Consider the following 26,389-nt stretch of genomic DNA (forward strand, 5'->3'; position numbering starts at 1 on the left):
ACTGTTGTAATGTTGAAATCGGTCTGGAAAAATAATATGCTTTCGGTATACACACTAAAGTAAAAATTTACAAGTCCATGGTGAGACCAATTTAAATTTATGGGCATGAGTCATGGTACAGTACAATTGCAACAGATCAGAAAGAATTAGGATTTGAGAATAAAATACTGAGAAGGATTCTTGGGGTAAAGTGGCAAGACAGAGTTACAAATGAAAGAGTAAGGGATATTACGTGAGTGGAACCAGTTGATGAACATGTGAGACTGTCTCACTGGAAATGGCTGGGGCACATCTATAGGAAAGAAGGCAATTTAATACAGGATGTGCCAGAGTGGACTGCTAGAGAACGAAGTGGCAGAGGTAGGCCGAGGGAAACCTGGTTGAGGACAATGAAAAGAGAAGCAGGAGAGGAGTGTTGGTGGGACCTGTAGGAGATGGCAAGAGACAAAAATTGACTGAGAGAGTTCATCGAGGTCCTATGTATCCCGTGGGGTGCCACAGGAAATTATATATATATATATATATATATATATATATATATATATATATATATATATATATATATCCCATTGGAGCCCCGTGTCCGGAATATTGGACAGAACTGGGATTTTTCAAGTTTATATAATGTAGGGAACCCCCAGGTAGGGAGCTATGAGCTTCGTGACTATGAGCCGATAGGCAGAGGGCAGTACGCTTAGTACCCACCCAGTGCCATGCCTCGCCAAGCATCCCTGGGATCCAATGGGATATATATATATATATATATATATATATATATATATATATATATATATATATATACATATATATATATATATATATATATATATATATATATATATATATATATATATATATATATATATATATATATATATATATATATATATATATATATATATATATATATATATATATATATATATATATATATATATATATATATACAGTATATATTGTGCGTGCGTGTAGGTGTGGGGGTGCAAAATATGCAGTACCAGACTATTACTTATCTATCGGCCATATGTGATCTTACAAAATTTTCTTTCATTTTCACATTTGTTGAACCATTCACAGACGAAGGTAATTACAGCACTCTTTTTCTTTCATCTCGAGTGTAGTATAGCCCAACTATGATAAGTTTGGGGGAAGGGGGGAGATAAAAGCTGGCAAAAACAAATGGCCTACCATAACAATATTTTTTATTCAAAACTTATTTAGTTTTCCTATTCACACTGCAAAAGTACAGTAAGTATTACAATGAGGTTTAGTACGCCTGCCAACAGTCTTGTACTAAAAACCAATTATTATCCAATTTCAAAGAACAGACCCTAAGTGCAGGGTGGTACTAGAGAAAAGTTACATATCGCAGAGATATACCGCAGGTTTTACTTTATCACATCTACACCTTTTTTCTAGCGCTATCTCCCCCTCCCCTCCATATTTGTCATATCTGGGGATTCTTGGACTCCAGATGAAAGAAAATATTGATATGATAACCAGGGGCGCAGCCAGATATATAATTGGGGGGGGGGGGGACACAATGACTAACCATGAGAAATATAAAAACACAATGCACTTCACCATTTGGGTTGATGTAATGCAAAATCATGCATCTTGCTGATTTTTTTATTACTTCTCCACATGCCCAAACCATCTCAATTTACCCCTCCTCATCAAAACACCAATGCACTCCAATCCTATCCTACCTCACAACTCTTCCATCATCAACTAGCCCCCCCCCCCCAAGCCTCGCACTTAACCTGCAGCATTCCGTCGACGTTCTTTAACGTCCACACGTTTTGTCACTGCCAATCCCGTCGACGTACATAAACGCAAAAAAATTGCAAGGTCCCTAATTTGCACAATTTTCAATTTTCGCGAGTGATTTTTGGTACGTATACATGTGACACCTTCCTCTACAAGATGCCAGGCAGGGACAATGCCTTACCCAGCATGGCCTCCCCCCCCCTGCATGCCATTGTCTCAGCAATTCACCTGTTATCAGTGACCTGGCCAGTATAGCCATGTCATGCCAGCCAGACGCCTCAATCCCGTTTGGGGTGGCCACAAACAAATCGCCTCCAAGTCGCCCTGTCCCCCGCCATTTCACTGCCCTGCTCCCAACTCACACCCCCCTCTCTCATATACCTCTCCACCCCATCCCTCCATCTCATCCTCGGTCTCCCCCTCCCTCTTCCACCCTCCACCTCACTCACATACACTCTCTTCGTCAATCTTTCACCCTCCATCCTCTCCACATGGCCAAACCACCTCAGTGTGTTCCTCACAACGCTTCCTATCACATCCACATCCACACCACAACGCTCCTTTATATCCTCATTTGTCAGCCTGTCTCTCCACGTGACTCCACAGGCTCCTCTTAAATAACTCATTTCCACTGCTCTCACTCTTGACTTGTCCTTCCAACAATGTCCAAGCTTCACTTCCGTACGTTAGAGTTGGTATCACAATACTGTCATGTAGTAACTTTTTTACTTCCATGCTCACTTCCCTGTTTCTTATCACTGCTTTTAAGGAACCAGCAACCTTTCTTCCCTGCTGTACCCTTTCAAGCACTTCACCCTCCAAACCTCCATCCTTACTCATCACACTACCCAAATACTTAAACGTACTCACATTTTCCAATTCCTCACCATCCAACCTCGCTGTACATTCACTGACTTCACCTCTCTCAAAGACCATCACTTTACTCTTCCCTACATTCACCTTTAGGTTCCGTTTCTTACACACTCTCTCAAACTCATCCACCAAGCCTTGCAGCTCCCCTTCGTCTTCACTCAACAACACAGTATCATCTGCAAACAACAGTACAGGGAGTTTCCAAACACTATCCTCTCTCACCAGGGCCACTCCAACATCCACTACCCTACCTTGTACCTCTTTTATTACCCCATCCATGCACAGATTGAACAACCATGGAGACATGACACATCCCTGTTTCAAACCAACTTTCACAGAGAAAAATTCACTTAGTTCACCATCCACATGCACTGCAGCCTTCGCACCATCGTACATACTCTTCACAGCATTCAACAACTTCCCATCTACTCCATATATTCTTAACACTTTCCACAATCCTTGTCTATCCACCCTGTCATATGCTTTCTCCAAATCCATGAAAGCCGCATACAACTTCTTTCCCTTCATGTCATGCCACGGTACGAAATTCAGGGCCAGAGTGATTCCCCAATCAATGACAATGTGGAGGACAAACTTTACATAGCATTAGAGGAAGAAACAGTTAGAAATGATGATCAAGTAATGTGGCAAAAAAAAGTCAGGTATTAGTGAGTGAAACAATGCTTATAATGCCTATATTACTGCTTGAAAACCAATATACTCTCGTACTACATATAAATTCGTACCAAGTAAATAAATAAATACCGTTTATGAGTGGTGTGAAATAGTTATCCTCCCATAGAACTCGTTTTCTTTGGTGCCAGCCTGATAGAAAACCCAGTAAGGTAAGGAGGTACTCCTACCTGCATCGAGTATTTTAAACCTCAGGTGAGCAATTTCTCTATTAATTTTCGATGTTTTTCACCAAAAGCAAAGGTTTGAGCCAAAAAAAAAAAAAAAATTCCCTAAAATGGTCGGGATTGGGGGGAGTCAGTGGTGGAAAAGTGGTTGGGATGGGGCGGGTTAAGGACGCACTGCACTGTACTTATTCCGTAGTTAAGAGTTACACTAAGTTGCCTGTAGCTATTTAAGCTGAAAAATTTAAATGAGAAATATGCTTTTTATAGTCATGAAAGGCATTGTCCACCTCTTGCATCGTAAAAGGTACACTTCCTGCTAATAATACAGGTCCACCAGTGATAATGCCGAAAATCATCATCAGTATACAGTATATCATCACTAACTGGACAGTTGCATTTCTCAGTTCTTCTCCTTTCCAGAAATTTCAGTATACAACTCTTTCCCTACTCTCAAAACTAATACATGCTTTTTTGCCATAATCCACATCACAGTATTTTCTCTGCAGGGCATGCATGGAACCTGAAAATGAGAAATATTCACTTGTTGACACCCAAAACTACCATATATAAAACAAACTATAAAATATAGTAGTATATAAAGCATGAAAAGTAGGTTTTTCCTTGCGAATATCACAAATGAATTTTTTGTCCCAACTCACCCTGGGTAAAAAAAAAAAAAAAATGGTGGGCGAGTCGGGACAATTGTCAATTAATCCTTCAGCACTGCTCTGCTGTAAAAATGCATTTTCTGGATAATTCACAAAAAACTATGACAACTGAAGATTTCACCCACCAAAACGTAGACCTTTAGCTCTAAAACTGACTGTGAGAGGAAAATTGGCAAAATATGTGTATTTTCAAAAATGAAATTCTACAAAGGTCAAAATGCTACCCTTTCATATTTGCACATTTTTCATGCATTATTCATGGTTCTATAGAAAATTAGCATTAACAACATTTGTAAAGTTGGGGCAGGGCTATTGAATGGGCACCATAACACGGAAATGTCTTGGCATTTGGCATTGCAGTGCCCACTGTTCCAACTCACCTCGTGTCCCCACACTGTCCCAACTCACCACACTCAACGTTAATGAATATGAAAATCCATCGTCTGTTAAATACTTCACTTAGTTCAGTGATGATTAGTTTCCTTCAGTGATGGTTGCCACACAGGGCACAGGTAGCTAAAGCCTGAAATATATCACAAGGAAAATCTTAAGCAATCATTGGCTTCTAGTTTCTGCGCACATTTACACTTATTTAAAGCTCATGGCATGACATTATCATTCGTTATTATTTCTGGCAGTGATAATATCCTCTACAATGTAATGCATTTGCTAAACATAAACTGACCTTTTAGAACTTGAACTCATGAAGTCCAATATACTTGATTGCTGCGGCTGCTTCCGTTTCATAATAGAGTGATCCAGGGAAATCCATGGAATACGTCTTTTCACTTCTTGTCACAGTACAACGTGCAAGTAGCATAATTAGCAAGTTGTATGAACATGGTCACTGGTGCAACACGATCTGATGAGAGTTGACTGATGACTGATGGTGCAGGCAAGTGATAAGCGAGTGACGCTCAGCTGATGGGCAGTAAATTTTGCCATGATAGTTTATTTTTCTTGCCAGTTCTGCCACATGTAGGCCTACGTTCCCACAGGTACTCCTAACTAGTTAATTACATAAACCTGTTAGTAGCGGAGTTTCCCATTTTGAAGATAATGTGTCATAAGGTACATAAAAAAACTGAAAATTTCGCAGAGCAGCACACATTTCTTGCTTCCTTTCCTGCCTCCTCTCCTCACCTCTCCAGGCGCCAACGGCTCCCCATGCATAAATTTGAATATCTGTCTCGCACCTTAAGTAAAGGCTTAAAAAGTATATGTGTATACAAGACTTTTACTCAGAATTGCATATTTTTTCAGTTCTCCAAATATGTGACATACCGAGTACTACACCCTGGATTAATCCTATTCGGCATTTAAGATTCGCAGTCTATTCTCGAACACACGTAGAAATTTCGTGGGGGAGGGGGGCGGGCCCCCGTGGCCCCCCCCTCCTGGCTGCGCCACTGATGATAACCTTCATCTGCCAATGACTCAAAAACTGAAAATGCAAGAAAAATTGTAATCTGACAAACAGTCGTTAAACAAAAACACCACCAATGCACACTTTGCATATTTTGAAGAAAAAGGAGAAAGCTATCTGATGCCATGCAAAATAATTCCATAGCTGTTAGAAAAGAAGTGGGTGAGAAGATTAAGTACAAATATACAATGTAAATCAAAGTGCAATGCATTTTTTTTTTTTTTTTTTTTTACAGTCCATCTATAAATTCTGTGTGTATTGTTTGATGCAATGAACAAGCCAGCGATGTTTACTGTATTTTTCTTCTTTTTAATCCAGCTGAGTGTATTGTCACTGTTGTAAGTGCAGAGAGAGTGTCACAGCTCAAGGGTTTAAAGTATGAGCACTTTGTAAAACCAGAGAAGTGGTTGATTGGTGACAAATGACTGACTGTCTAATGAACCCATAAACTTAAATGCTACTGCACCTAACACGGCACTCTAGGTTATAAGACAGTAAATAGTTTGTAAATTAATACATACGATTATGAAGAAATTGTTGATATTATTTGTATTCCTTAATCTGTGGTTTTGGAATGCATAATTTTAAGAAGATTATGACATGGCAACCCACACCATGGAATATTCACGAAATAATTCTTGCTACGGGATGTGGGGCTAACACTGTTTAAGATAGTGCATAACAGCTTTACTTTATGAAACTTATACAAATACAAACGATAACCTATCTACGTTTCTGTGTGTGATTAATGAACTGTCATTTAAATTAGTAGTTGGCATCTCTGGCCATGAGTTAAGGAGAGAAATACTGCTGGGGAAACTATGCTCTTTTGACTCTAATTTGGCCTAAAATTGTCACTGTCCCTCTAAAATCTTAAGTTGGAACAACACTGTAGATTAACTCCGGAAGGTGTGGCTAGTCACGAGGAATTGCTATAGGAAGGACATTGAGGCGTAGCACTGTCTTCTGCCACTGAGGTACATAAAATAAGCTGCAAAAGGTAAACAATTCGGGACAAGTCAAGGTGAAGGAGCTATAGATGACATGTAAACATCGCCCATGACAGTAACAGACTACTTTACTGGTGCTGAATAATTGCCATATTATGCCAATTCAATACGCAGAAAGTTAAGTAACCTGATACTTATAATCATGTTATTGTCAGAATGCCCTTAGTTAAAGAAAATGAACTGGCGTTGTAAGATCATAACCATGTATTTATTGAGGTATGAATAACTTAAATCATGCTAAGGTTTCGATGGAGAGAGAGAGAGAGAGAGAGAGAGAGAGAGAGCGGGAGGGGAGTGGGTGAGCTTAATGCGTTCACAGCTGAGTGATATGAGTCACTCAATAATTGTGTTCTTGTGCTTCGAAAGTTCAAACGTGACCATGTCTTCTCATTTATGAAAAGTAGTATGCACAATATTAAGTGACGTAAATGTATGTGCCTACCACCAGCAAGTTACTTTCCTCTCTCTCTCTCTCTCTCTCTCTCTCTCTCTCTCTCTCTCTCTCTCTCTCTCTCTCTCTCTCTCTCTCTCTCCCTCTCTCTCTCTCTCTCTCTCCAGTGAAAGTCCATTAATCCGAATGGCAGTGGACCGAGAATCATTCGGATTATCAGATTTTTCGGATTTTTGGGTGGGACCCCTAGGACACTTAATTTCATGTTTAAACTGAAATTTTACCGAAAGGATCACTTTTCATTCATTCATAATACAGTATGGCACATAACATTATTTTACATATTATACAAATATTGTACTTATAAATGTATTACTGAAGACAAGAACTGTAATTGGTAAATTAAGAGATGTTATGGGTTGTTTAACTCGCCAGTAATGCGTAGTGTTGAGAACAGCAGTTGTAGGCTGGTAAATCCAATTAGACTAAGTCCAGGGTTAATAATAATATGCACGTATTGTAAAAGCACAAAAGCTTAATATGTATTACTGTGGGAAATTCCTTAAACCTACGGTACTATATATTTCACTTTGTTTACCACTTTCACTCATCGTCCTCGAGCATCGGCTCAGGACTACCTGCTTCTTCTAGGGTTCCTTGAGGTGCCTTCTTTGGAGTGTGGGTACCTGGTCTTGTGTCATCATCGGTGGATTTACCTGCCTGGTTGCTCATGCACTCCAGCCAGTCACGGATATCAGCCTGCCTGACAGCCTGCGCACATTTCTTGTAGAACTCGTTTCGCAAGATATGGAAATTGATCACCTCAGCCCCATTGTAATGATTATTTTGTTCATTGAGATGCACCAGTTTATCAAAGTATACATGAAACTTCCACGACCACACCGCTCGGCTCTTCAGCCCATTTGGGTCCCAGTTTGAATTTTTTAATTTTGATTTTTTTAACTTTTGGAGTTTCTGTCAGCCTTCTTCAAAAACTCGGATTACTGGGATTTTCGGATTATCAGTGTTCGGATTAATGAACTTTTACTGTATATATAGTTTATATATATATATATATATATATATATATATATATATATATATATATATACATACATAGAGAGAGAGAGAGAGAGAGAGACAGACAGACAGACAGATAGATAGACAGATATAGATATAGATAGATAGATAGATAGATAGAGGAGCCTCTGTGTTACAGTGGTAAAGTGTGCTTTTTCACTCATGGGAGAATGAGGGTTCGCACCCAGCCAGGGTAACAAACTTTGGAAAATTTACTGCTTTGGCGGACATAAGGGGTGCTGTGGTTGAACCAGTGTCGCATATTATAAAGTATGCTTGCATCCAGTCAGTTTGTGCGGACCGATTACTCTTGGTTCATAGACTACATCCAAAGCCACTCCATTATTACAATCACACTTACAAGCACTTCTCACCCTACAGTACATACAGTCTCTACCAGACAGCCTAAGACACTTGGTAAGGATACATAGGCTGTATCGACCCCACTTCGGTCGGGATAGGCCGGTCTTGCAGTGGACACTCAAACCGCTGCTGCTGATGATATAGATCGATAGACAGATGTAGATAGACAGATAGAGATATGATAGATTGATGGATGAATTGATAGATAGATTAACTGACTGATAGACTGATGGAAACAGAGAGAGAGAGAGAGAGAGAGAGAGTTGTCAGCAGACTGTTGCTTATGTTGACCATTTTCTCCATAGTATTACACTGAACACAACGGCGCATCATGCAAACATAACTTTACTTCTGGCTAGTCTGTGACGCAATGGACAGGAGAGTGACTCACCAGGCAGAAGAGTGACTCACCAGGCAGGAGAATGACTCACCGGGCAGGAGAGTGACTCACCAGGCAGAAGAGTGACTCACCAGGCAGGAGAGTGACTCACCAGGCATGAGAGTGAGGGTGTGTTTGGCCGCCTGAAGGTTGATATCAGCGACCACCACTTGGGCGCCCTCCCTGGCCAGCACCTGACAGCATGCACGCCCAATGCCGCTCCCGCCGCCTGAAGTGACAGGCAGTAATCAGTTCACTGTAAAATTTACTCTTTAAATATCTAGCATTGTATCTAGTGAGTGCTCTGCTATCTCAGTGAACAATTTTCTCAGTCAGTACCCGGTGCTCTCTCTTTCTCTCTCTCTCTCTCTCTCTCTCTCTCTCTCTTATACTCTCAGTCAGTGCTCAGTGCCCTCTGCTTGCTGCACAGTACTGTCAGTCAGTACTCAGTACTCCTTGAGAAGTATGGCTGCAGTTTCATGTACAATGGAGGATAATAATAGTACTCTGTCTTTTTAATAGAACAATTATCAAACTCTCACGCAATATTCTGAGAAGACTCCTGAGATCGAACGATCGCGTCACTGGGTTTTGAAATCATTGCTCACAGTCCCCGTATTAATCATAACAAATTGAATCGACATTTATTTTTGTAGTTGTACAAGCATCCATACAACACTGTTTTGTATACAAGCCCCATGAGACCACGTGATATAGCAGGACAAGACACACAAGAATACTATTTAATCCATTCATTCCGATTATTCATACAGTTTCTTGAAACCTTCATACGAATTTATTCAAATCAGGAGAGACCTTTGAATCAAGGGATTAATCAGTGCTGTATCAAACCTTTCCAATTCGTCTAAGCTGACTGATATCGCCTGGAGGTAGCAAATATAAATTAACAGTGTTTCATCGGACTGAAAAGATTGGTGATAATATAGGACGGATGAGCACTTTTCCAGTCTGATGCTAACAGTGGGACTAACAGTTTGGCATTGTGGTCTTGAGAAATCTCACTGACCAGCATAATTTTACACAACTACACACTGCTTGGCTTAGGCTGCCATAGTCAACAAAGGCGGTGTCGTCTCGTCAAACTGTTCATGTGTCCTGAGATTTAACGCCATATTCTATGTGACGTGGCAGGTTTCGTAACACATCTTTCTTAGCAATTTATTTTACGTAATGACCATGTACTTTCTTTTGTGTACAAATTACGTTTTAATATCGATGTATATCAGTCACAAGGAAGAAGATACCGCGATGTATTGTGCAGGTTGAATTACTAAGGAAGACGTCTTATGAATTCTCCCCAGCAACTTCGAATATAACCTTTGTATACTAGTCAAGTAGGTGGTGGTGACCGTCATCCATTCATTTGCTGTAATTGTGTCTACTTCTTCCTGCGCCTTTAGTATCCTATTTCTGTGTGTGAATTTCTCTCTTCCTGTATACCCATCTTTCCTCTCACATTTTAATATTCTTCTCTTCACTTCAGCTGGTTCTGAACTGATTGACAAGCCTAATGGTTTCCTGTAACCCAGGAAACATTTACAGTCCTGTGGAGCCTAATATGGTGCCCCTGCTAACTGGATAGAGAGACGCAAATGCAGAGTTAATCCAGGAACCAAACTTTACATTCTTTTCCTTGCAACTTGCTGTGTCAACCGTGGGGGAACATCGGTTCACTGCATGGGATGGCCCTACAGGGGCAGTTGCCGGTATGTTCTTGATGGATCTGTTCGGCCAGAGAGACTGCAGTTGCTCAAAAACAACAACAATTTGGCTGGGAGGGTGTAGGGGGGACAGGAGGAAGGAAGTAATGCTGGAAAGGGTTAATAACAAGACCAGGATGGAGGCGCTGTTATTTTGTTTGAGTCCTCTGTGTTATTTTGATGACCAGCAACATATCCCGGTCCCTTGCCACCCATCCATCCTCGGTGCACCCACAAAATCTACCATCCATCTTGCCCACTACCCACCCACCCACCAACCTACCCCATCTATTCACTCACACTCACCCCTCCCACCTTGCCCACAACACACACATACTCACCCAGAAATCCCACCCCACCCATCTGTACACCAACCAACCCATTCATTCATCCAAGGTTCACTCACAGGATGACTTATAAGTTCACACACACACACACACCGAGGCACCGAGAGAGAGCAGACGCACATCGACACCGCTCTATACCTGGCCAACTCGGCCAGCGGCAATACCTAAATAAGTATCTTTATATGAGTCAAGCTCTGTGCCAGGTTAGACTAAATGGTGTTTAATAAAAAATAAAAAAAATAAAAAAAGTTTTAAGTAAGACTTGGTCAAACAGAAAAGTAAACATGCAGCACAAAGAATACGCACAATCAGCTGATCGTTGTTTAGTCTACAATCTGCCCCAGGGAATGTAAGTACTATATGCGCTTTTAGTACTGCATAATGACCACATACTTTAGTAAAGCAAATTTGGAAAAGAAAAGGGATAAAGGTAGAAAGCAGGATGATGATTTCTACCAAGGACTGGTTGAAATGGAAACTCACAACAAACTGGCTGAACGAGTACATAGGTTAGAGACGGCTTTTCAAAATGAGATTGATGAAATTAAGAAACAGATGCACTTGCAAAAGGAAGAAATAGAAAAATTAGGAAAGGAAGTCAACAAGAAAGACACAACCATAAATGAGCTAACAGTTGAAGTGGGTACACTTAGGAGGAAAATTAGTGAAATGGCAAGTACAGTAGTCAACAACGAGAGTATTATGGAAGAGTTCAAAAATGATACAGAGACAATTAGGCAAGTAAGCAGTCTGATAGATCATAGCAGTGATATTGAGGATAAGATAACACAGGTGAATGAAGCTGTGCAAAGCTACAAAAATGATGTGGAAACGACTTATGCTGAAATGGTGAAAGTAAAGAAAGACTTGGAAACAAGGTTGGAAGAAAAAAGCATTAAAAAGGAAGTGAAAGGAATAATCTAAAACAATCCTAAGTTAGTCAGAGATTCAGTAGATATCAACAAATCTATAGTAATCACTGGTATAGAAGATGAAGAAGTAAAAAACAAGATCTCAAGAGACAAAAACGAGATGGCAAATGTAATGGGCACATTGAAAGAAGTATCAGAGGAAATCTGTAGTAAAGACATAGAGGAACACAAAAGGTTAGGGAAATACGAGAAAAGCAAGTCAAGACTCATAAAGGTAACCTTCCACAGTGTAAACACCGTGGAGGAGATACTAAAAAATGCAAAGAATCTTATGGAAAAAGAGGAGTTCAAAAATGTATGGATAAAAAGATGCCTAACACAAGAGGAACTGGAATTACTGAAAGAGAAGAGAGAGGAAGCAAAAACAAAAAATGAGGGAAGATCAGAGGAGAAGAATATTTTTTTTTTTTTACAAAGTAATAGGATTTCAGGTACGAAAGTGGTACATAACCAGGAGGGAATAAAAAGGAGGAAGATAGTAGAACCAAGTCATGACAACTATATAAAAAAGATGACTAAGTTTATGTACTCAAATGTGGATGGAATGGTATCTAAATTATTAGAGATGAATGATTATGTCAGAGAAAATGAACCACATATAATATGCCTAACTGAAACAAAATTAACACCAAGGATATCGAATGACATCCTAAACATGAGGAATATAATATTTGGAGAAGAGATAGGAACTTAAAAAAAGGAGAAGGAATTATAATATTAACTAAGAAAAATCTAAAAGTCAAAGAAATAGAATTAGATATACCCTCACAAGTAGAACTGACTGCAGTAGAGATAAATACATCTGAAGGGAAAGTAAATGTAGCCAATTTGTACATGCCACCCAGATCAAACACATGGGAAAGAGACGAATATGAGGACCTGGCGGAGAGTACAATTCAGAGTTTAAGAGCATTACTACATAAAATGGAAGAGAAATCGAAAAGAATTACACTAACTGGAGATTTTAATACAAATATAAATTGGAATACTCTTGATATAATAAGCCAAGAAAGCTGTTGGGACCATAAGCTCCTGGATCTTGTGCAAGAGTTTTTCCTAACGCAACATGTAAGGGAAAGAACCAGAAAAAGAGGACTCGATGTGCCCCCAATGCTAGATCTCATATTTACTAGGCAAGAAAACGATGCGGACAATTTAATATATCATCCTCCATTTGGCAAAAGCGACAATGCAGTACTAAATTGCAATTTCAGGATTGCATATGACATAGATAACAGCATTGAAAGTTACAAAAAGAGCCTAAACTATAAAAAGGGAAAGTATCATGACCTAAAGAAGTACTTCTTAGAAACTGCTTGGGAAAAGGAACTTAGAGGACAAGATTTAAATAATATATATGAAAATTCCTGTGAACACTATGAAATAGGAGCCCAGAAGTACATCCATCACAAAGAAGCAGAAAATAAAATAAAGAAATTAATGGTGCAATACAGAATGTAAAAAATCAAAAGAAAAAAGAGATTTGTTGTGGAATAGATACAGGAGACACAATAGTGAAAGGGCATATAATAATTACAAACAGGCACGAAACGATTATACAAGAATAAGGAGGGAAGCCCAAAAACAGTTTGAGGAGGATATCATAAATAAATGTAGTGATCAACCAAAGCTATTTTACGGCTACATCAGAAGCAAAATCAAAGTAAAAGATAAAATACAATCCATTACGGAAGATGGAATCACCTATACACAAGAGAAAGATATTTGTGAAGCACCAAACAAGAATTTCCAATCAGTTTTTACAGAGGAAAAAAATTTTGAGAGGGATTATGTGGAACATGCATGCCCACACATACTACCAGATATACAAACATCAGAAAAAGAAATACAGGAGGAGCTAAGTAAATTAGACAAAGGAAAAGCAAATGATCCTGATGAAATTTCACGTTGGATGCTACGTGAATGTACAAAGAAGCTAAGTAAACCATTATTTTTAATTTTCAAGAAATCCTTGAGTCAAAGTAAACTACTTGATATTTGGAAAAAAGTAAACATTGTTCCCTTTTTCAAGAAAGGGAATAGACAAAATCCACTTAACTACCGACCAGTATCACTAACCAGTGTTGTATGCAAGGTATTAGAAAAGCTTATAAGAAAAGCTTGGGTAAATCACCTTGAAGAACACAGTATGATAACAGAAAGACAGTTTGGTTTCAGAAAAGGAAAATCATGTGTTACTAATCCGTTGAGCTACTATGACAGAGTAACAGACACATTATAGGAAAGAGAAGGATGGGTGGACAGTATCTACTAAGATTTCAAGAAAGCATTTGACACAGTGCCACACCAAAGACTTTTATGGAAACTGTACCATCAAGGAGGAATTCGAGGCAAACTGTATTGTAGGATGAAAGATTTTCTCATGAAAAGAAAAATGAGAACAGTGCTAAGGGGAAATTACTCATCATGGAAAGAAGTGACTAGTGGAGTACCACAGGGCTCAGTGCTGGCACCAATCATGTTTTTAGTGTATATAAATGATATAGACAGTAACACTGGAAATGAAAGCTATCTAAATATGTTTGCATATGATGCAAAAATACAAAGGAGAATTACTGACACAAACTCTTGTAAAGAGCTACAAGAATTAAATAAACTTCATGAATGGAGTAATACATGGAAAATGGAATTCAATGTGGACAAGTGTCATGTAATCAAGTTTGGTAAAAGTGGAAAAAGACCTGATTGGGATTATACATTAGGAAATAAAACCCTACACACATCAGAAAAAGAGAAGGACCTAGGTGTGACAATAACAGACTATCTCCGGCTGACCACATCAATGAGAAGGTACGGAACATGTATACACTGCTTGCCAATATGAGAATAGCGTTTACATACATAAATGAAGACATGTTAAGAAAGATAATAACATCATTCATCAGACCAACCCTGGAATATGCATCAGTAGTCTGGCGTCCTCATCTCAAAAAACACATAGACAAGATTGAAAAAGTTCAAAGGGCGGCTACAAGATGGGTACCAAGTTTAAGGGATCTAAGCTACGAAAAAAGACTAAATAAACTAAATCTACCAACACTAGAGGACAGAAAGAAAAGAGGTGACATGATAATGTTATATAAATGCATATCAGGGAAGAAGAAAATAGACATAAATGATTACTTAACGTATGGGGAAGCATCAGCAAGAGGACACTACAAAAAACTGCATAAAAAGAGAGGTGATAAAGACGTAAGGAAATTTAGTTTCCCAAATAGAGCAATTGATCAGTGGAATGCACTACCGAATGAAACAGTGTGTGCCAAAACAATTCACAACTTTAAGGATATGTACGATAAATATGGTTTAAGACACGGGACAATACGAGCTTGACTCATTCCTGTAAAGATACAATTAGGTAAGAACAATTAGGTAAGAACACACACACACACACACACACACAGAGGTAGGATAGCACCTTTAATAGTATACATAATATATATATAGTGGTAGGCATATTAGCTAAAGTTCAGTAACCTATTTGACGAATGGTATCCTTTAAGTGTAAATTCCCATAATTCCTTGCTAAACAGATGCTAGAGGCAATGAATGCTTTCACATCAATGCCCTTAAATATTCTGTTTTACTCTGAACTGCCAGTTCCCTTAGGTCACTACTGATTACCATCATCAAACTGGTTACTGTGATGTTAAAATTATATCCGCCATCTCTGTTGCCGAAACATTCAATAGTGTAGTTCCAATCACGCTGGGAGTTTCCATCATATTCAGAAACTTGTAGGTGTTAGCTGTCCTGGGGAAAAAAAAAAAAGAGTCATCAAGTCTTCCGTAAGAAGTCTCCTCAACTTATATTTTTTGGTCCCCTCTGCATGTCAGTTAGAAGTTCACTCGTATTTTATTTATACTAGTCATATCTGCAGCATAGACATTTTAACCCATCCAGCCATTGGCCCATCCCATTTTGCACCATATAAATGGAACTCAGGGCAATGCTACACAATCCCGACATTTAAAGCTGTGGGTAACCAACCTCAAGGGTGATCCTTGAGTGGCATTGTGTGAGGAAGAATCCCAAACAGACCCTTCGGATGGAAACACTTTGAGGCTGCAAAAATATACTCAGTGTGTTTTGTCCACAGTATAGTGGTAAGAAAGTGCTCAAAAGCCTTTGTTTTATGAGAATATGTCCGTTAACCCCTTTTCGTGATGCTTGGGCACAAGGGATCATACCATGGGGCATCACTTTTGTGATTCTGTGTTATTTTGAATTTGCTCGGGCCTGCAAGTGGTGGCTTGTATCATCTGTCAGTACTGCCAGTGTCCAGGTATAGTCAGCGCTGCTAATGTCATCTGTACTCCAATGCATTGTTGACAATTTAGCCATTTCTCCCCTGTCCTTGACTCCCCTCCTTACCTCCCCTCCATTACCCTCTCCTTCCACCTGCCCAGCCACGCTGTGCTATGCAAATCCTGCCCGGAGTTTTCCACTCATTTCATCCATTGAAATGTGCCCTATGCCCTATTCTTATACAATACAATATTATAAAGAAAAAAAAAAGAAAAAGTAATTGATACTGCCATACACCTAGAATGGGCTAATTATCACCTGGCAACACCCCACGTGCACTTGTTCACTAATTTTCCCTGTTTATTTCCCCTTGAAATATGCCATGTGACCTATTCTCGTAATAAAAATATATATAAGAAAGGAGGGGAGAAGCCTAAGTGATATGTACATTCTCCTGGAACTACCTAATTTATTATGTATTGTCTCGATTTCCTGTCAATCATTTCACAGCAAATAAATTAGCAGCTGTCACCATGCTGAGATTGTCAACCCTTCCCTGCCCATAATATGCCACATCATTCAGATTACTGTCGTCTTTCGAGGTGAAATCATGTCGGATTCGCGCCCCTCCATTTCCGCCGCTTCTGAGCCCACTGCAAAGGGCCCTGTGTCCTCTACCCCTACTAAACCTCATGTGGGAAGGGGTAAACGACTAACTGACTCTGCTGTGGAACGTCAACTGGCTAATTTATCCATGATAATGATGGACAGTGACTACGATCTTTCTGGTGAATCGTGTGATGAGCCAGTGGAGGAAATGGTGACAGAAACTCCAAGTACGAGTGCTTCAGTGTCCCAAGTTCATCCTGGCTCCAAGGGAAAGGAGCCCTTAGTTACTGCAAGTGACAATGCACAACACGGTGTGAATAAAACAGAAATGTAAATAATGTAAATAAAATAGAAAATGTATATGGAAAAGGAAATAATTACTAATATAAGAATATGAGTATAAATACTTGGAGTAATGACAGTGAAAGTGAAAGTTTTGCTCTCTATGCTAGTTTACTGAATGAGAAAGTGAATGCCTGGAGTAAAAATAACCTACTAGTAGTGAAGGAAACTTATGGATATATATTGTATATATAAATAAGTGTAATAGTACTAGGAATATAAAGTGTTAGTGTGTTTATAATAAATGAAAGCTCCGCCTCTGAATACCAGCGGGGAACGAGCGCGGGTGGATAGCTCATACATGCTCGTAATTTACATTGCTTTCACAGTGTTTTTTTGTTTTGTTTTTTGTATGGATTCCAATTACTTGAAATTCATAGAATAGTGTTTGTAGTGATGATAATATCAGGCAGTGGTAACCATATTATGGGGTATTGGAAAGTGTAAAGTGGAGACTTCATCCCCCAACTTCAGAAGTCTCCACAAGTCCTACGGTAGTCGACGAAGGCTCAACAAACATCGCAGGAGAAAGCTGAAGGTATGCGCCATAAGCAAATAAAATTATAATATTCTAGGACTAATAACTGATTTTTGGCAAATATTAAAAAAAAACAGTCGGAGCACAATTATCCTCACGGGACGGGCACGGCGCGCTTCCTACATACCCGCGGTTAAGGAGTTAAGTAGGTTGTTTAGAATATGTGATGGTGCAGGGAAGAGAGTCAGGAGCAGCATCATTATGTATGTATGTATCTATCTATCTATGTATGTGAAGCAGACGTGAAACAAGTACACAAGGCACAGAGCATCACAAAAACTGAAGCTAGGCTGATCGGATTTGGTTTAAAAAATATATTGTTACAGCTGGCAATTATGTCTGTTGGCAGCACTGTACAGTACCCACATGGAGGTGACCGCCAATAAATGATGGCCATCATGTTGAAGCAGAGGCACAAAGAAGGCCTTTATGCAGTAATTAGATTTTTGAGAGCTACGAATGTACATGCAGTGGATATTCATCATTAATAAATCGTAGTCTAAAGAAACGAAGTGGTGAAACTTCACATGTAAATCTGAGGGTTACGCCCAGAGAGCATAATTCAGATTAAATTGTGAAACATTTAAGTTGTATGTATCCCCCGCTGCGATAATTCTTATCAACCTAATTACCTTCCCTGAGTCATTTTTTTGGACTTTATTAAATATAAGCTGATTTTTTTGTCATCAGATCAAGTGTTTCTGAGCTTCAACTCTTCATCACCCTCGACTTTTTGTAATTTACGCCTCTTGGGTGGGTGTGAGGGCGGCAATAAGTCGCCATCACCGTGGGAGGTAGACAGGTGGGAATCTGTCAATGTTTGGTTACAAACAAGAACTTAACTACCAAATATGTGATATTTGGCAACTGCCGCGTGGCAGGGCTTGGCAACAGCTCCTGGTGGCATAGAGGGAGAGTCAACGTTCCCATGGAAACCACTGACACTTTCTTGTGCTTGAAATTATGGTGAGGAGACCCATCACCTCATATGAGGCAATCAGCGTGGCCAGGGATGGCCTGTATATTGCCTTATAGAGGCGATGAGCGGGGAAGGGAATAAAAGAGAAGGTTTGTCTATTTGTCAGCCTACACACACGCACACACATATATATAGGTAGACAGATATATAGATATAGACAGACAGACAGATAGACATACAGGCAGGCAGATAGATTAGATAGATATATAGATATAATGTAAGGGGTACAAATGATGGCGAATGAGAGGTTGCCTACTGCCCGGCCATTTCAGGGTGCAAAAGTGGATTTATGTGGAATAACCGAGACTAAATGGTGAGGTGAGAGTGTGAGAGAATGGGAGAATGGATGGGGGTATATGTACGGGAGTGGTTGAGAATGATAGGCCAAATGAGTGTGTATTTTTGTGTGCAAGAGATGGAAAGAGAATATCAAAGAGTATTGATTAGTTGCAAGATTGTCCAAGTAGAGTGAAAGAGAAGGTCTTGACAACTGTGGAAGTGTGCATGGGAAAGTTTCAAAGGAATGAGAGTGTTTTTTGATATATGAATGGAAAAGTAGGGAATGTGAAGACTGATTGAGTTTTTTTTTTTTTTTTTTTTTTTGTCCGATTCTGGGCATAGGCTTCACAGCCTGCTCTCAAGGCCCAGTAGTCCTCCTACATACCATACATCTCTACATGTCACCACTTTGGCGCTAACACCCACCGTCCATACTGAATACATGCTAGGGCTGTCTCATACAGGACTGGTGTATTGATATTAGTGGGGGTGTTTTTACGACATGTCGGCAGGTCTTCTGGTAGATCAGTAAAGTCTGATTTTTAAGAAATTCAAATCCTTAAACTGTTCCCTGCCCCAGCCAGGATTTGAACCTGGGTCCAGTGGGACTGCAGGCCACCTCTCTACCGATTGAGCCACCGCCTCCCCCTGGGTGTGCCTGAAGAAGTGAATGAAAATGGCAGTGCTCTAGTGGACATTTGTGCAAGGAGGGGGTTGGTGATAGTCAATACCCTCTTTAGACATAAAATGATCCACTGGTATTCGTGGCAAGTGATAAGAAACGTGGTTGGTGAACCGAACGAACGGAAGACAATGACTGATTATGTTAGGGGAGTGGCAGATTTGCGATTTTTCTGATTTTGCATAGTCTCTGGGTTTCAAAAGGTGCTCCATCAAGCCACGAATCTAATGCTAATCTTATTGTTCGCCTAAAATGTCGTTTGACCCCTTGTACATGGGGTCTGAATATAGGGCATGTCTGCCCACAGACCATTTAGGCAGATTGGCTTGGGAACTCGTGCAAGAATCCGCCTCTTAAGAACCGTGAATATCCGTGTGTACTCTAAATCGTCAATTTCTCTATAAATCATTGTAAATTCGGAAACTAGAGAAGTTACAACACCGGGATTTTTTTTTTTTTTTTTTTTTTGGGGGGGGGGCACTTGATCGTAATTTTAAGGCATTTTGTCATCAAAGATAAGCATTGCACTACATAAGTTTCCTCAGGTACACTTTGAGGTTACTTGAGTGTCTCTTTGGAGAGGTTTCTGTGGTTCTTCTTGAGCTTGAAGATATCCGCCTGTTTTGGGTATATCACACAACTGTTCCTCGCATGCCCGATTTCAAGATACAGTCGATCTTTCTTGTTCTTCTCGCTGATGTTTCTGACAATGAATCGGTCCACCTCCTCTGCGTCAGTGAATGGACCACCAAGATCCTTGAGATGAGCTAAATCAGCATTTCTGTCTACGGAGATATTAGCCATTTGTCTCTCGTTCATTCCCTCCTCCCTCAACTTCTATTGTTGCTCATCCCACTCCTTCATGATTTGAGGAAGCTCTCCATTGCTGCTTGTCAATTTCTTGTAACATTTGACGTCCATCTCTTTGTCCTCAATCAGCCCAGATCCTGCTGCATTGATGTGAGCTCTGCTTGTTACCTTTAGCTGCTTAGCCCCTTTCAACTTCAACCCATAGTTGATGGCACCCACAGATCTTTCAGGGTTCAGATTGTTGATGGGCACAGAAGCAAGCTTCTCCTGATCTATCTCACTCAGCTGATGGGGAGTTTCAGAGTCGGCATTCGGTCCAAACTGAAACATGTCTCCTCTCTGTCTCAACCACCCAGCAGCACGTTGTGGAAGCAGGACCTCCAGAACCTGGCAGCATTCATCCCTGTACGTCTGGAACACAGCCTCAGCTGGCTTCAGTAACTCCATTTGGTAGAGAATGTGTCGAAACGTCTCATGACTCACGAAGGAGAAGGTAGGTTGAGACAGGTTCAGCAATCTCTCTGTGGAGGTTGTGGTTATATCCAGACACAGCTGAGGGAAGGCCATAAGCAGTTGACCTACTGGAGGTGGGGGACACGAATGATTCCACCAGATGAACACCGATCACCACTCCCACTGAGGTCAAGATACGCACATATTCCAGCTTCTTGGAACACCTGACTATGCAAGCCAGCTGACTGGTGATCGACTGGAACCTGAGCAAGAAACTCGACACATCTTGGTGCAAGAAGAGAGCTACTGCACAAATGTACACAAGAGAGCTGAACCTCTCCTGCAGTCTCTTGGCCACGTTCTTCTTCTGTCCGAGAAATATGTCGAACATGTCTGCCTTGTTTCACTGCTTGTGGCTGAAGTCGTGGGAGACCAGTCTCAGAAGACATTCGAGCCAGTTCTTAGCGACAGATACCTGAGAGTTGCCTATTGTGATAGGAAATCCTGAGAATATCTTCTCTGGCCCAATAGTCTTGTTGACGTCACTCCAGAGCTTGCACAGTGCCCTGTTGAACATCAAACTCGGATGAACTTGGCAGAGTAAGTAGTCAGGGATGTGGTCGACTTCCAGCTTTTCAGCTACCATTCCACTGAATCCAATGTTGTGGCTGACACTGTCCATCATGATGAAGTCAGTCTTGCTCCACAGGCTTTGTACGCCTCCACTCTCCGCCAAGATCGAGAAGACAGCCACTTTTATATCAGCTAGGTTCTCCTTTGTCTCAGAAGCATTTCTGAGCATTGGAAAAGGATAATAGTTCCCCTTGATCATGACTCCTTGGACAGAATACGCTCCAGTCCCTTGTGTTTTGCTGCCATCACCGTGATAGGTAATCAAGGCCTTCTCATCACTGTCCAACATCTCGTGCACAATACGGGAAAGAGTGAAGGCTTCGATGGCTTTGCCTATAGTGATGTTGCTTTTCTTGTGAGGAACAGTGTCGAGATCGATGATACGGTCATCTTCATCGCAGTACTTCCAGTTGAGGTTGAACATGTGGAAGCTGGACATCAACTTGTCGATGACACGATAATATTCCGGCCTAACTTTTTGTGGGCTGTGCCTTATATGATTCCAGTCTTCAGGAAGAGTCTTCTCGACTGACGAGGATGAGAAGTCTGTCACAAACTTCCGCTTCTTGGATGTTTCCTCCTCTGTTGGTTGGTATTCTTCATCATCACAGACTTCTGGATACTCATCTTCGTGGTCATTTGAGGTTACTCAAACTAACTTTATCCAGTCTTGCCGGATCGATGGCTTCCCTCCTCATCAGTTCGACCATCCCTTCTTTGCTCTTCTGTCTCCTCAGTGTCATTTTCTTCCACTTCCTGCCCACGAACGGTTCGCAAAACATCTTCCTAGCTGTCCTCTGATCTTGCAGATGTGGTTCTTCGTCTTTGGTCATTTTGACACCATACAGCATCTCTTGCTTCTTGATGGATGATTCGTCCTCTATCACCACCTCGAAAAGAGTGCTTATCACAGGGTTGTTGAATGGCCAAACACAGTTCTGGCACCAGGATTCAGTTCTTTTGTTCTTGGTTTGAAGGAGAGAAGAAAACTCTTCGTATAACTTCAGGATCGCCTTTTTCACGTTGTTCTTGGTTTTGGTGTAGATGCTGCCCCAAATGTAATGATCTATGACTCCGTCTGCAACCAGCGCAGCAGCTTGTTCATGACTAAGTTGGTCATGGCCAGCACCACGATGGCGAACATGGAAGATCATTAGTTCTTTGACGTCTTTCTCAGTGGGCAACAGGCCTAGAGTGAATTTATTACGTTCTCGGTAGATTTCATCGTTCAGCATCTTCTCTGTCATAGATCTAATTTCCCTTAGTTTGAGAAAAAGCAACACTGTTCTGAAACATCAAGAATTAACTTAGACGTGTACAAAGACAATGAAACTGTGCTGTGAACCACCTATTCAAAATACACCTGTCTGAATGAATTATAGGTGAACATCTCATACTTCAAGGGGATGTACAGGGAGTCAAAACAATTCATAGGTCGGGATATTTTTCATGACAATGATTGTCTTCAGGCAAGGCTCATTTTAAGACCCGGAGGTATAACATTCACAAAATTTTCACCCCCCTAATTACGTGTGTGTGGATGATAGTGAGGAGTGTAATGGATGCAGGAGCATATAGAGGTTGGGGGGGTGGACTTTCTGATCACCACTTGGTGGTGGTGAAAGTCAAGGTTAAAATGAAATGAAGGAATAGAAGAAGGGAAGGATAGGAGGAAGTAGTTCGTACAAGAAAGGTAGAAAGGTTGCAAGAGGATGAAAAAAAAAAAAAAGGCAGAATGTAAGAAAGAAGTGGAGTGACTGAGTTAATACGATCTGGAGCAGATGAGGGACACGGAAGGTGCGTGCAGCATGTGAGGTGGTGTGTGGGGTGAAGAGAAAATGAAATGGGGTACATGGAACAGCATGGTGGAATGAACAGGTGAGACAGGCTGTGCACAAAGAAAAAAAGCATTTAGTGAGTGGATCAGGAACAGCGGCGTGGACGAAATGAGAGATTGAGAGGAAGAGAGAGATGAAAAGGTTAATAGAAGAGTATGGATGAGGAATTTAGAAGGAATTTTAATTTAAAGTGGAGAGAATGTAAGAAAATGGTCTGGAAAGAGGTAAAGAGAGTTAGACAGGGTGATAAAGAAGATAGTCGGGGAGTGAAAGATAAAAAGGGTAGATTGCTAGTAGAGATTGGAGAAAAAGTGAGCAGTTGGAGAGAACACTTTAAGGAATTGTTGAGTGTAGTGAAAGAAAGCAATGTGAGTTTAAGTGGCTGGGGAATGGCTGGGATGTGAGAAGTGAAGAAGAAATCAGTAGGATGGAAGTTCTGGAAGCAATGGAAAAAGCCAAAACGAGGGAAGTCCCAGGAATTGATGGAGTGTGTGGTGAAATGCTGAAGCATGGGGGGTAGAGATAGTAGATGAATGGATGTAGAAGATGTGGAGACTGGCCTGGGAGGAAGGTAGAGTCCCGGAGGATTGGAAGTCAGGTATAAGGGAAAAAGGAAAAAAGAAGTGTGTGGAAATCATAGGGGCATTTGTCTTCTTAGTGTAATACGAAAAGTTTATGGTAGTGTAACGCGAAATTTTTTTAGACCACCATTGTAATGACAAAAACTTTGGAGATCATGGGGAAATGGGGTAGCGTGATCTTCGAATTTTAGGGATTATGAGAAATGGGGTAGCGTGATTTTATCTGAGAATGAGTAAGCGGTTTAGATATTAGTACCCTTTGTGGGCCACTCAATCTCGTCTATATCATTCCTTAGAGGATAGCGAAATTGAAACTTGAAAAAATTAAACCAAGATTGACTAAGCATTAAGAACTGAAAGACAGATACTCTTCGAACTGTGAATGAACAAAACAGACAAACAATAATCAGGGTCTGGAACTCCAGAAATATGAATCTTTACCATCTAAATTATTACTCAAAGAATACTGATACACTTTGATATATTAATCCTGTTGTCTCAGTTGGACTTTTCGGGAAGAAACCTAAAGATTACCACCAAAGAAATTCTGTTAGGACTAACCTTGTACAATAACTCAAGAATCATGTACAATCTAGATACAGTAATTACATGGACCATAATCAAATGGACCAGCCGATATGCACTTTGCTTGCTGGAACTAAGAAAAAGGGTAGGGGGGGTGTGATTTAGTGTTAGAGGTTAGGCAGTGGCCTGAAAGCACGATCTCTGAATGATGGAGAGAGGAGCGGCAATCTCAGTATTCAGTGCAAGTAAGATCATAGGAAATGTCATCAATTTAACTCACTAACGTATGTGAGGACTTTCATTACACGAGGGAGAAAGGGGGGGCGGGGTATGAGAGTTTGAGCACTAATTTGTGAACGATGGAGAGAGGAGCGGCGATCTGATCGTTTAGCGTGGCTCCCCACCTTTTATAGTCATCATCAGAACACTCAGTAATCGGCTAAAACTTTAACTGATTACTTGGTAATATTATTGTTTCTACTAAGCTCTCCAAAGAATACGAAAAATATTTTTACACTTGGCATTTGTAGGGAAAATGACATGATGCTTAAATTTTTTTGTAATAGGCATACAGGAACTTTAATCATAACGAAACCAAATCAATTAGGAATCCAAACAATTTATTTCCATGCCTGTTTCATGTGCCTACGTGACTGACAACACGAGAACAATAACATGAATTCGTGCTTCACGTATGCCTATCACCAACAATCATATCTCAGATAACTCTCATTTCTTCACTGCATAATTCAAAAGGGGAATACTATTAACTTCGACATGTAAATCTCTAGATCAGAATATGAAGGAAGATATTCACGATTATTAATCCCTACTAAAATTTCTGCGGTTATACTTCTTTGTTAATAACGGCTGGTTCAAATGTAATAATAGTTAATCATACACCAATACTCGACTTAGTACTATCAATAACAGAATCATGCTCACATTATGAATGCCAACTAAGACTAAACTTAAATTTAGGACTTAACGGCTAAATTATGAACTGTATGAACTATAGTAATATCAATACCTAAGCTTAAAATTCCACTTACAATACTAACTTATACTAACTTATACTAAACTTAAAATTATGGCACTACAGTAGGACACTTACTGACAGAGTTAGGGAAATAACAGAGGAATTAGAGAAGAACAGAGAGGCTTTAGAAAGGGAAGAAGTTGTGTGGATCAGATATTCATTCTAAGGATTTTAGTGGAAAAGTTTCTAGAGAAGGGAAAGAAGTTGTCTGTGACCTTCATGGATTTGGAGAAAGTATATGACAGGGTGGACAGACAAGGAATGTGGAAAGTATTAAGAATATAGATCTTTTCCATGTGACGTCACGAGTCATGTGACTTGTTTACAACGCTACAATGGCCGGCAAATTATCGGAAGGCTAGAGAGACAGCATTGCAGAGTCCACAATGATATTCCACTGGTGTGGCTTCGGCTGTAGGACAAGGCAGAAAACTGGAAGTGGAGTACTGTACACTTCTACAGGTTTCCAGCCAATGAGGAAAGGCGACATAAGTGGACAGGTGCCGTGAAGAGGGAGAATTGGCAGCCAACGGCCTACATCTGGCTTCTGGCTCTGCAGCAAGCATTTCATATCGGGTAAGCCGATGATTTGTGAATAGATACGGGCATATTTATCATTCTTTGCAGCTGCAGATGTCATGGGATATCCTAATTATGTTAATATCACAGAGTACAAGACCCACATGGCCAAGTGTGTGCGTGGGAAATGAGGGGGAGGGTCCATGTCACAGGCCTTGTTTTGGTATTATTCCAGACTTTCACCTTAACGAAATTGGGCATAATCTATATTCTCCATAACAGTGATGATCAAGAATGTTAGATGCGTAAGTAAAACTGATTAGGTCATACTGGAGGTTAGGTTAGGTTAGGTTAGGTTAGGTTAGGTTCGGTTAGGTTAAAACTTAATTTTTTTTTTTTCAATGTTTTTCAGTGTGATTCATTTGAAACTGATATTTGTGTCATGGTGGATCACTTTAATAGTAATGCAGTAC

General features: G+C 40.3%; 1 protein-coding gene across 1 annotated transcript in view; it reads right to left on the minus strand.

Annotated features, from left to right (window-relative positions):
* LOC145394453 (estradiol 17-beta-dehydrogenase 8-like) overlaps nt 1–26,389 on the minus strand; it is a 175,213-nt gene that overhangs the window by 104,315 nt on the left and 44,509 nt on the right. Inside the window, exon 2 of the mRNA XM_080268312.1 lies at nt 8,933–9,049. Coding sequence (XP_080124438.1) covers nt 8,933–9,049 — 117 coding nt within the window. The remainder of the gene's footprint in view (nt 1–8,932; nt 9,050–26,389) is intronic.

Source organism: Coenobita brevimanus, chromosome 27, assembly GCF_032717465.1.
Source record: "Coenobita brevimanus isolate Jiangsu-jjx chromosome 27, ASM3271746v2, whole genome shotgun sequence".
Lineage (NCBI taxonomy): Eukaryota > Metazoa > Arthropoda > Malacostraca > Decapoda > Coenobitidae > Coenobita > Coenobita brevimanus.